Source organism: Merops nubicus, unplaced genomic scaffold (assembly GCF_000691845.1).
Source record: "Merops nubicus isolate BGI_N331 unplaced genomic scaffold, ASM69184v1 scaffold21960, whole genome shotgun sequence".
NCBI classification, from domain to species: Eukaryota; Metazoa; Chordata; class Aves; order Coraciiformes; family Meropidae; genus Merops; species Merops nubicus.
The window spans coordinates 116-12,528 of record NW_008583804.1 but is presented as its reverse complement, the minus strand read 5'-3'; the positions used below and the strand labels follow the sequence as shown (position 1 = coordinate 12,528).

General features: G+C 50.0%; 1 protein-coding gene across 1 annotated transcript; it reads right to left on the bottom strand.

Annotated features, from left to right (window-relative positions):
- Positions 1 to 5,147: 5,147 nt before the first annotated feature.
- ATP6V1B2 (ATPase, H+ transporting, lysosomal 56/58kDa, V1 subunit B2) lies at positions 5,148 to 10,289 on the bottom strand (the record flags this gene model as incomplete). Its single annotated transcript, XM_008942376.1, has 13 exons — positions 5,148 to 5,557; positions 5,661 to 5,790; positions 6,007 to 6,111; positions 6,204 to 6,286; positions 6,644 to 6,794; positions 6,935 to 7,058; positions 7,309 to 7,406; positions 7,762 to 7,863; positions 7,994 to 8,133; positions 8,338 to 8,415; positions 8,516 to 8,609; positions 9,276 to 9,374; positions 10,234 to 10,289. Coding segments are annotated over 13 exons (1,403 nt in total), but the record flags the coding sequence as incomplete, so codon positions are not given.
- Between the last annotated feature and the right edge of the window lie 2,124 nt (positions 10,290 to 12,413).

Genomic DNA, 12,413 nt, shown 5'->3' with positions numbered 1-12,413 from the left:
CCCACAAGAACAGCTTCTTGATAACATCCAGGACACCCAGAAGCCAAAACCCCAGCCCAGGGGACTCTGGGCTGCTTCTGCCTTTAAATCAGGTGAGGGTCCCACCCCTTTCCCACCAACCCCCTGATGAGGAGAAGCTGTGTCCTCCCTCCAGGCAGGGCTCAGAGCATCCTCTGCCTCAGGCAGCAGCAGAAATTGGGTAGTGGGCATCACCTGACCCTTGTAGGGCTGCTCCACAAACAAACACAGCTCCTGTGCTGGGAGATTCCCAAGGATCCACCTCTCTGGTGGAGGGTGTCACTGTGCATGACAGGAGGGCTGGAAGGAGATGAGCTCTAAGGTCTGTTCCAGCCTCACCCATTCTGTGATTCTCTGAAGGCTGAGCAGGGGGGGACAGTGGGGTCCCTGCTGCAGCCCCCCTGCTTCACACCCAGGGGGAGGCATGTTCAGGAAGGAGCAGAAAGCCCTGATGACATCGGGGTGAAGCCACTCCCTGGAGATGCCCAGTGCTTCCCCCGAGCAGGATGGCATCGGTGCCAACCAGGGCTCCTGGGCAGAGGGAGCATCTGAGCACGAGGGGCACTGTTGGTTGAGGTGCTGGGGGGCAAAGCAGGAGCAGCACCATGAACTTGGGCATGTCCCCCCAGCAGCAGGTCCCCTGCCTCCCCTGGGCTTTGGGCTAGCTCTGCTCCAGCTGCCCCAGCACCAGCCGCCCTCAAACAGAAGGAGTCTGAATTAGCTGTTGAACTAATCAGCGGATGCAAATTAGCCGCGAGACGGGAGAAAGGCTCATTTGCATCTTCTTTTGACGCCCTGGTGGCGCTGCTCCCGTTTCCGGCTGCGGGGGGCAGAGTCAGACCCAAAATCTCAGCGGAGACAAGAGCAGGGCTGCCTCTGAAAGAGCAATTACAGCCAGGCCCCCGTGTGCTGGGGGGCTGAGCCGCTTTTGATGTGCAAATGACCCTCAGCAGCTCCCCCAGCAGCCTCCCCTGCCTCGCATCTGCCAGCCCCAACCGAACACCCCAGGGGCAGGGTGGGGACGTGCCCAGTGTTTGCTCTCCTCCCCTCCTGGAGCACCGACAGCTGGCGTGTGCTCCTGGCAGGGCCCGTGACATCGGCTGGTGAAGGGGGATAAGAGCCCCGGGCAGTCCTCATTAGGCACTACCGAAAAAAAGCTAAAAAAAAGCCAAGCAGAGAGCGTGTCCATGCCGGGTGGCAGCTGGGAGCTCGGGACCTGCTGTCCCCATGCTGGGAAACGGGGCTGTCTGCTCAGCATCCTGCCCAGGTCTGTGCCAGGAGCTGCTCCCTGGGCAGGGACACGGGGCTGTGAGTGGCTCACGGCTCAGCCCAGCCCGATGGCACACAGAGGGACATCCCTTCCCCCCAGACCCGAGTGCCCCTTGGCTTCCCTGACCTGTTTTCCAGCAAGGGGCTGTGTCCAGAGCTAAAGCTCGTTTTGCCATTCCTCTCTCAGAGGGCCCTGGGCCAGGCTCAGGCTCTCCCCAGCTGGGCTGCAGGACAGGGGCTGCTGCAAGCTGGGACCCCAGCCTGTGTGCCCAGGGTGACCTCGCTGCTGAGGCTGTGTCTGGAGATGTGTTTTCTCCAGGAGCAACACAGAGATTTGTGCCCTGAGCCAGAGCAGAGCAGGCTCAGGGGTGCCCCGTGGTCCCAGCAGGAGCTGGTGCCGTGAGGAGCAGCGTGGCACAGGCACCCTGGGCTCATGTGCAGGAGTCCAGGGAGCAGAAAGAGACAGGTCAGAGCTGGATGTCGCCACCAAACCTCTGCCAGACACTGAGCCTCGTTAAACCAGAGCTCCAGCAGCGAGCAAACTCAAATCAACTCCCCCAGGTAAGAGCTGGAGAGCCTCAGCAGGCTGGTTTTGTGCTGATAATCAACCTCCTCCCTTGCCCTTACAGCCTGGGCCCCCAAGCAGCACTCAAGACCTGAGCCCATCTGTGGTCAGTGCCAGGGGAGCAGCATCACCACACGTGTGGTGCTCCCAGCAGGTCAGAGAACCCCTGGAGTGGTTCTTGCACCACTGTCTGAATGTTTCCTTGAAAAAATGTTCTTTCCAGGTGAGCCAGGACCTCAAACAGCCTCAACTGCAGCCGGATGGTGCCACAGCCAGGCTCTCCTGGCACACGCTGCAGGATTGATCCCCAGCACAAAGCCACCACACTCTTCATACTCCTCCCAAACCTGTCTGCCCTGGATGAGCCATGCTGTCACTGTGCTTCAGAGCCTGCCCTGAGCCACAGGATCAACTCATTCCTTCCCCTTGGCTCCCCAGAGCTGCAAATTAGTCACACTTAATTGTGGATATTCTCCTGCTGCCTCTTGCTTTGCCCTGTAACACACACCAGGAGCTGTTATCCCCACAGGGACACTTGCAGGAATCTCCTCACTCCACACTCACCCACCCTCAGGAGTGCTTGGTCAACCTTTGTCCCCAAACCACATCACCTGCTGAAGGATTTCAGGAATTCACTGGACTTGGGCATCTGCTCTTGAAGTTATCCCTGTGCCCTAACCACAGGGTCACCCTCAAGGCAGAGGGGCTGGGACTGGGGGGGGTAAATGAGTAGAAAAACTCAAAAGCACTCATTGCAACTTTTTTTAAGCCATCAGATATGTTTTTAGGGTACTAGATCCTCCTGCCAGCACATTAAATCAAGTCTTTAAAGCTCTGTGGGACAATCAAAGCCCTTATGAGTAACGAGGGTATGGAGTTTGTGACCTACTGTCTCAGCTGGTGAGAAACAGACTGCAGGACCCAGCCTGGACATTTACATGAGGTTGGTTGGGTTTTTTTTCTAAAAAGAAAAATAAAATAAAAAAAATTAGCTAATGTCTTTACTAAAGTCCTTCACTCAAGGACTTCTGTAAAAGAAAGAGCACAAATTATAGCAGAGCACAACATTTAAAAGAAGACCTGAGACAGCCTCAGGCTTTCATCAGCCTGAACAAATGGTGGTTCCAAGGAGGTGTTGGTGTGGGTGCAGCTCAGCACCTTCAGAGACCAACAGCAACACCAGCACAAAGGTGCCCTCGTTAAGGGGCTGGGTTTGATGTGCATGTTGTTCAGCACAAGGTGTCTGGGTTTACTCCAGTCTCTGGAGTAGACCAGGAAGAACCCTGGATCTCCTGGCTTCACGCTTCTCTGTCTCTCAGCTTCTCCAGCCCCAATGCTGCACACCCAGAGCAGGGAAAACTCTGACACAGTCAATTCATGGAGCAGGACTGACATGGGGGGTTTGAGCAGAGTCATGCCCCAAGCTGGCTGTGCAGGATACCTGAACAAACCCACCCAGCTCCCCCCCAACCTTAGCAGGTGAGGAGCATTTAAACCCAACAGATACCTGAGCTCATTTTCAAGAAGACTCTTAAGGTTTCTGAGCCTCCTCTAGAGCCAACTACCCCTCAGAGGCACATGGAAGACCTGAACAAACCCACCCAGCTCCCCCCACCCTTAGCAGGTGAGGAGCATTAAAACCCAACAGATATCTGAGCTCATTTTCAAGAAGCCTCTTAAGGTTTCTGAGCCTCCTCTGGAGCCAACTACCCCTCAGAGGCACGTGGAAACAGTGGCACTGTTACCCCCAGCCTTCCTGCAAAGCCCTTCCCATGACTGCACCCAGCACCCACTCCACCAGCACGGGGCACTCGGTCCTGAAGCTGGAGGACAAATCCTGACCAGCAAAAGCAACCAGCTCCAGTTAATAACATCAGGGTGGCTCAAGAGGCTCTTGCTGCACACTTAGGAATAGAAAAGTGTTTTCAGCACGTTATGAAGTAGTTTTGTTCTTCCAAACAGGGTCCCCAGGGGCAAAGGACACCTCAGCCACTTCACCACCACAGGTTTTCAACCACAGAATCACAAGAGCTTCCGTTTTGTTCAACACCTTCCATATTTAATTTATTTATACTCTACATTAAAGTATTCTCATGCCAACACTTCCAACCTCCCATCCTTACCTCAAGAAAAATAGACTTGACACAGCTTTAGAGTGGAATGCACTGGAATAAAGTTGCTATTGAGTCCAAATTACAGAGAACACTGAACAAACCATAGAGAGAACGGCACAGAGGAGACGTGGGGGAAGCTGGAGCTGGCACACGAGTCACCTCAGCACCCTCCCAGAGGAGCACCCAAGGTGCTCGTGAGGTGCAACATGCTTTGGTTAGCTAGACCAGAGCTTGGAGTACATTAAGCTTGAGAAAGAAGCAAGCAAGCCTGCCAGCACTGGGCTCAGAGCCTCGTCAGAACCGAGCTGGAAAACCCCCCAGGGAGTTGCCCAGCCAAGCTGGCAGTGCCCAGGAACACCCAGCTCTCCTGGTTGGCCAAATCTCTGCCTGGAGTGCAAACCACACCAGTCTCCAACAGGCCCCAGTGTCACCCAGAGCACAGCTTTATAGCAGAGTTCAAAATATCCATTCACACATCACTTGCTTTCTTCTGTTGTACAAGAACACCCTTCAAAGGCTGACCTTGCCCCAGGACAACTGGGTCAGGTGTAAGAGGGTTTGGTTGGTTTTTTTTTCACATCTCATATAATCCCCATCAGTAGCAGCACAAAGCCTTGAATCACCTCCAGTTCTGCCCCTTGGGACACTACTGATCTCAGAATGCTTTAGCTGCTGGGCTGTGTCTGGCATTTCCAGAATTCAAAGAAAAAATAAAAAAGTTAAGTGGGAAACTTCCTCTCCAAACTTCAATCTAAACCTTTAATTCAATAATTAAGCTTCATGCTACCTTCATGTAGCAACCCACTGGCCTGTGACTTCTGAAAAGCCCCTTTGCTAGTGGAAAAGCCCCTACTAGTGTCCTCAGTTCAGCCAGAGCTTTAAGAATCCTAAACCACAGTTAATAATTTTGGAGTGACTTGCATTTTCCAGGCAGGTAACTTGTCATGTGCCACGCTTGCCAGAGCTCAGCCTGGTGTGCAGGCACAGCAGCAGGCCAGCCACGTGCCATCTGTTCCACCAGCAGCACAGAACTCCCTGGGACCAGACCCAGCAGATGCTCTGGACAAAGAAAGTCACATCTGCTCTTTCATGTTTTCTAAACCACGTGCTCCCCATCTGAAAGCAAAGATTTGCAATAATTTCTGGTAAGCCTCAGATACTCTCCCTTGAAATGCTTTACAAAAGGTCCAGTTCAAAAAAAAAGAACAAAAACCAAGCTTTGTGACAGCTATTGCACATTTATAAGAGCTGGCCTCAATATTTTCCTGAAGATCCAGGCTTTGGAAGAAGGGATATTTTAAAAACTGGTATCAGTGTACATTGGAACACTGGCACAAGTGTCAACTATTCCTGGTTTTAATTGTAAGGGCAACAAGTAAACACCAACACATGAAAAAGGAAAACAAACAGCATTTGACAGAGCAAGGAGTTAAGAGAGGAAGCTGTGGCTAGTGTTTTGCAGTCGAGTCTCGAGGGTAGAACTCAGCCAGTGTTGTCTGAGGAATCCTCTTCAGCATCTCCTTGGGGAAGATCCTCAGGAGCTGCCACCCGATGTCCAAGGTCTCATACACCGTGCGGTTTTCATAGGGACCTGCCAAGGCAACCACAGGCTGAGTGCCCAGGGCCTCACCACCAGGCAGATCTGAGGACCTTCTAGGTGTTCCTGCAGGCTTGTCCTCAACGCAGACACTTACCCTGAGCTATGAAGTTCTTCTCAAACTTCTGCAGGAACTCCAGGTAAAGAAGATCATCTGAAGTGAGGGCTTCCTCACCCACGACAGCCTTCATAGCCTGGACATCCTTCCCAATAGCATAGCAGGCATACTGGAGGGGCAGAAACAGAACTGCTGTCACCTTCACCATCCAGGTAACAGCTCCTGGTCAGACCCCAACAAAAAGTGGTACTGAACACTCTGTCAGTGCTTTAAAGCAGCCTCAGGACTGTTCTGGATCCCAACTGTTCCACGTGCCCTTCACAGGCTGCTTAGTAAAGGTGTATTGGAAATATGCCTCTGCTTCTCCCCAGAGGTTTTTACATACCAGCTGGTTGGACACATCTGCATGATCCTTCCTGGTCATACCCTCTCCAATAGCTGACTTCATCAGTCGAGACAAGGAGGGCAAGACATTAATAGGGGGGTAAACCTGGAGGAAAAAAAATATCCATGGATTTCAGCATAAATAATTCAACGAGTACAGAGTAACCTTAAATAAGTTCTGCCCCATGTGGCACCCACCTGCCTGTTGTGCAGCTGCCTGTCCACGTAGATTTGTCCCTCAGTGATGTATCCAGTCAAGTCAGGGATAGGATGAGTGATATCTGTGGGGGAAAAATGGTTTGACAGTTTTCAGGCCTTTTATACCCATTTTTGCAGCTAAACAACTTCTGAAGTAAAATGCCACCAGCTAGTACCCCCACATATGACTACACTCTCTTATGCAAGGATGAGAGCTGCAAGCACTCCTGAGAGAGGGCTGGGGAACAGCCCTGAAGTCTGAAAAGGACAAAGCATTCCTCCTGGCAATAGCAACAGAGAAGGCAGCCAAGAAGCACAATATTCAAAGGGAAACCTAAAGACCATGGGGCCTTCTGTCTTGCCTTGTGTCCAAAAGGCAGCTTGCCTAAAGCAGTCCTTTAAAGTGCTATGTATTAAAAACACTTGAAATAATCACTCACCATCGTTGGGCATGGTCAGAATAGGAATCTGAGTGATGGAACCATTTCTGCCTTCCACACGCCCGGCACGCTCGTATATAGTAGCCAAGTCCGTGTACATGTAGCCCGGGAAGCCACGGCGGCCAGGCACCTCCTCTCGGGCTGCTGAGACCTGGAGCAACCCACAGAAACGTTTCCAAGAAGTCAGGTCACTCATACAGACTGGCCATCTCCCCTCAGGAAGCTGCACTAGCCACCTGAAGCACCTCTTCCCCCAGGTGACAGCAGAAGCCCCCGTGCCGACACGCGTACCTCCCGCAGCGCTTCGGCGTAGGAGCTCATGTCTGTCAGGATCACCAGCACGTGCTTCTCACACTGGTAGGCCAAGAACTCTGCTGTGGTCAGAGCCAGACGTGGGGTGATGATGCGTTCGATGCTGAAATGGAACAGTGTGGTGTTATTGACAAGTGCTCTCAGGCTGCAAGGCCACAGTCTGAAGCTGCAAAGAGTTTAAAACCATCTTCAAACCCGCTACGTGCGGCAGCGGGAGCAGCAGCATTTCATGCTCTGCTCTGCTGCAAAATACCAACACAAGTGACACCTGGCAGCACACCAGTGAGGCTTCAGCTTCCAGTTTACTCTGTTCTTCTCAGCCTTCTCCCAGTCAACACAGTGGAAGTACTTACGTGGGATCATTGGCCAAATTGAGGAACAGACACACATTGTCCATGGACCCGTTCTCCTCAAAGTCTGATTTGAAGAACCGAGCAGTTTCCATGTTCACCTAAATTACAGTATTAAGGCATCAGTTCCAGGTTTTAGGTTACTACAGGTTGCATCACAACAAGGTGTCAGTGCCTCATTAATAACCCATACACAAAGGTCTCTGCATTGTGAAGCCTCCCCTACATTCCCAGCAGGAGCTATTTCTAGAATTCCAGGTTAGAGATTAAGTTTAAGATACTTTATCCTGATCAGACATATTTTGTCACAGCACTTCTGGCCATTTGGGGTTTTCAGCCAGCCAGTTTAGGGCTGTTTAGTTATGTACTTAAGACCTCCTTAGAATACTTCAGCTACTCTCAGCATTGTCTTACTTATTACTCAAGCATTATTTTCCTCTGACAATAGCGACTTACACCCATAGCAGCAAACACGATGGCAAAGTTTTCTTCAGTGTAGTCCATCACATCTTTAGATTTCTTCACTAAGCCAGCCTGGCGACAGATCTGAGCTGCAATCTAAGGGAAAAATGCTTCAGTCCACCTGTGGATTTGACTCTATTGTGGAGATGAGAATTTAACTTAGTTTACTTTCTAACCTCAGTGAAACGCAAGCCACTAACTGTTCAGAGTAACTCTGAGTGCTCACCTCATTGTGGGGCAAGCCAGCAGCTGAGAATATGGGAATTTTCTGTCCCCTGGCAATGCTGTTCATCCCATCTATAGCAGAAATGCCAGTCTGAATCATTTCTTCTGGATAGATACGACACTGAGGATTGATTGGCTGACCTGTTGTATGTTTTAAGAGAACACAAGTTATTCCACAGACACATCTGAAGCTTCATCAAACTACCACACACATATTTAAAAATAAGATTAAACTGCCCATAACAGCAAGATCCCATGCTCAAAACCAAATCTGCTGTAACATTTAGAAACCAGAAACACCAGATTTGTCTTTAACTCCCTAACAGAAATGGATTAACCACATACCCATTATGTCAAGGAAATCTTCAGCCAAAACAATGGGGCCTCTGTCTATAGGTTTTCCTGATCCATTAAATACTCTGCCTACAAGAAAGAGCAATAAAATCAAAATGTAAATTACTGTGAAAATAAGTTAGCATGTGATAAATCTTTTCATTCTTCAAAGCAAGATGCAAGGACTCACCAAGCATATCCTCAGAGACTGGGGTTCGAAGAATGTCCCCAGTAAACTCACAAGAGGTTTTCTTAGCATCAATACCTGAAGTTCCTTCAAATACCTATAAATATATCAGAAAAAAAAAATACAGGAGTGAGGAGAAAGGAATGAGTCTTGTGCTTTACAAAACAACACCCCAGAATACTGCTACACAGCTTCAGAACCTGAAGGGCAGAGAAGCAAGGCTGCCCTCTGTGAGCAAAGGATTTTGAGAGCAGGTCCCTGGTACAAAACATCACATAAAAAGAAAGTACTTTCAACAAAATCCATGAAGTGTATCAGCAGCAACCAACAAACCCAGTGCCATCTCTTTGATCTCAAGTATTTCCCTTTGCCAGCGGGGTGAAGTTCTTCAGATAAGAATTCTGATTACCATAAAACAGCTGCTTAGAGGAAACGTGCACAGGAGTTCATCTTGACTCTAATACTGTGCAATTACAGCATGATTCTTTTAATCTAGCAAAGAAATCTAGGGGGGGATGCAAATAAAAAAGTCACTAAAATGAAAAAAAAAGATCACTTTAGTCCAGCTTTACAGCTTTCAAGCTTCTAAAATTATTCATGCCATGTGCACTTGGGGTAAGTAGGTGATTTTTTTTCTCCTTCTTAATTTACAGTGCCAAAGGAACATAGCCCAACATAGATCTGATGTGGCTCAGACACACGCTGATTATTTCATGAGGTGTTATTCTTTTGCAACAAGAGTTGCTCCTGTCCCTAGTCCTACCTGGACCACAGCTTTGGAGCCACTGACTTCCAGAACCTGCCCACTTCTTCTCGTGCCATCAGGAAGAGTCAGGTGGACAATCTCTGCGTACCTGGGAAACTGGAGAGGAGCCAGAAACACCATGGCAAAAGCATTAAAATCCAGAAGAGTCATGAAACAAAACTGAACAGTTCCAACAAGCTGAGGCTTTAGCAGCTACACCATTTTTAGATTTATCAGAACAAAACTCATCCCAAGGCGATTCAAATTTATCAGGCTAAAGCCATTTTTACAGGGGCTATACAACATTTGCTCCGAGCTGCAGAAAGCCCAGAACCTGTTCTAGAAAACCCAAGTAGTCCTGAAACACAAATGGAAAGCCAGAGTGCATTGTCTCACTTAAAAACCAACACCCAGCTTCTGCCTGTACACAGGATCAGTTGTTTATCTTCAGCAGCACCTCGCCAGCAGTTTGGAAACAAGTCAAAGCTGGTCACAGTTCCCTTCCCAGAGCCCCAGGAACAAAGGGAATTGGGATGTTTCCCACACTCGTGTTTACACAACATTTGGGGGACTTTGGTAAAACTGAAATATTGTTTTCTTCCTCTCCCCCAACAGCCTCAGTCACTCCCCCTTTCTCCCAGGGCATGGAGAACTCTTCTTAGCCAGACAGGGAGTTGTGCATTCCCATTTATCTACTCGTGTTTACACAACATTTGGGGGACTTTGGTAAAACTGAAATATTGTTTTCTTCCTCTCCCCCAACAGCCTCAGTCACTCCCCCTTTCTCCCAGGGCATGGAGAACTCTTAGCCAGACAGGGAGTTGTGAATTCCCATTTATCTCAGCAGCCAGAAACAGACCTTGTATTAAAATTGCTCAGTGAGTCCAAGAACTTCACAACAGTCTGGATTTAACCCACCTTGCATTTTTTGGTAAACTCTCCCTCGAAAAGCTTCATTAAGAATCTGAATCTTTACCTTAACTTGATCCAAGATAACCAGGGGACCATTCACACCCGACACGGTTCTGTAGGCTGAAAGAAAACAAGCCACAAGTCAGGCCCTGCCTCAGACCAGAAGCTCTCCAAGCTTCACTCCCCCCACCAGTCTCGGGTCTACAGATTGTGGGCTCAGCTCTGGACCATTTCTGTGTCCATTGTGAACTCCCCAGCAGGATTAGGGGTGGAATTGCATGGCCAGGTATTTTTGCTGCTACTTGCAAAGCAGCTGAGGGAGCTTTAAGACACAGGGTATTGCTGTCTCCTCATCTGTCACAGAAATCCACTGCACACCTACATCCAGGGACACCTGAATGCCACCAGAAACACCAACACAACACTGAGCTGACGTTTTAAGCCAAGAAAAACACCCAGTTGCAAGATCTTTAAGAAGCAGGGATAGCAGTGTCTCTAATTTGTGATAAAGAAAGTGCCACTGTAGTTTATGTCCAACAAATGGAGACCTTAATATCAACACTCAACTTCAAGGCTGGCTTGCTTTGGTTTTTTTAACCCTGAAACAGCCCACCTGAAAGCCTGGGCTCCACAAAACAAGCAACTCTTGTGCTCCAAATCTGATCAGCAGAGCTTCTACAGCACGTTGTGGTTTTTGGAAGCCTTCTAACACCTCTCCTGTCTCCTGAGAAAAGGTCAGTGCACTATAGCACAAAAGGTTGAACTTCACCTTAGCCAAACTCCTCCTCCTCCTAGGTTATCCTGCTTTATCTGGAGGATTGACACCTGATAGAAGGTCACAGCCAGTCAGCTCATGTCTGAAACATCAGCAGCTCAAGCATTAGCACCACACACAGCTTCCGAGGGACCGTGTGCCCCGAATTCATCCCTCTGCTCCCAGCCCAGTGCCAAAGGTGTGGAAACACAGCAGACCCTCCTGCCTCCCTCCAAGGACACCAGTGTCCCAGCCAGGGCCCAGCAGGACTCGACAAAAGCCCCACTGAGTCAAAGCTCTATCAGGGTCACCAGTGCTCCAGAGTGACTCTTAATCACCCACCCTGGGAGGGGAAGATGAGCAAGTGGAGCCGTGCCCACCGCAGGCGAGACGCCAGCCCCGGGTCTGGTGCCACCACAGGGCAGGGGGAACAGGCACTGGTGGTACTGGGAAGGGTCAGGAATTCCACCAGCAGCCGGGCAGTGAGGCTGGTGAAGCCTCCTCAGCCTGCCCACGCTTGGCACGCTCACCCCATGCTGCCTGCACTGCCAGCAGGGGGGTGTTCACAGGCCAACAAACACTCTGAACTGTTGCAATGTAATCTCCTCATCAGCAATAACCCAAACCACGTTAGATGAGGCTGGAGGGTCACCAGGTGTGGAAAACGTCCAGTGCCACCACTCCCATGTCTCAGTTTTACTCTTACCAAACTCCCTCTGGACGCCCTGAGACGTGATGCGTGCCCCTGAATTCACCTCAACCCAAAGCTGAAGCTGGCCCTGCTCCCAACTCCCAGGGGAGGACCCTGCTCAGGCTGCACCCCACTGCCCACCAGTGGAAAACATGATCTGGAGCACAGCACTTCATCCCATGACCGTCTCATGAGCACTTCCTCCTCAGCCAGCAGGAACACTTCTCGCTTTGTCCACAGGGAAACATTTCCTTGACATCAATCAGCATCAATTCCCCTTGAGAGCAGCTCACCACCAACTCCCCATCCCTGTTTCCAGTGGGATCAACCAGCTCTATGACAAACCCAAAGCAACTGAAATGCTTCTCCTATCCAGCTTGCAAAGGAGGCCAGTTTGGGCAAAAGCCAAACTCTACATAGAAAACCATGATCTGAACATAGAACCATCCAGTCATTTTGCTTGGGAGAGACCTTTAAGATCATCAAGTCCAACCACTGACCTAACATGAAGTCACCTTGGCTCCACCCTTGGCCCAAGCAGAGCCTGGGGAGCAGGGATGGACACGATTCCTTTGGTTTTCAAACCAAACTGACATTTCCAGAGGAGCCATCGCAGAGAAGGTCCCTGGCGACCACCTCACACATACCCACACTGTGCAGCTACAGCCACTCGTGTCAATGCCACCTACACCCAAAAAAAGGTCAGAGAAAGACACACCTCCAGCCAGCTCCGGCTCTCCCCGCGCTGTGCTGCAAGGAGGGGTTTTTACACGGCTGTCAGATTTCCTCTTTTTCACCC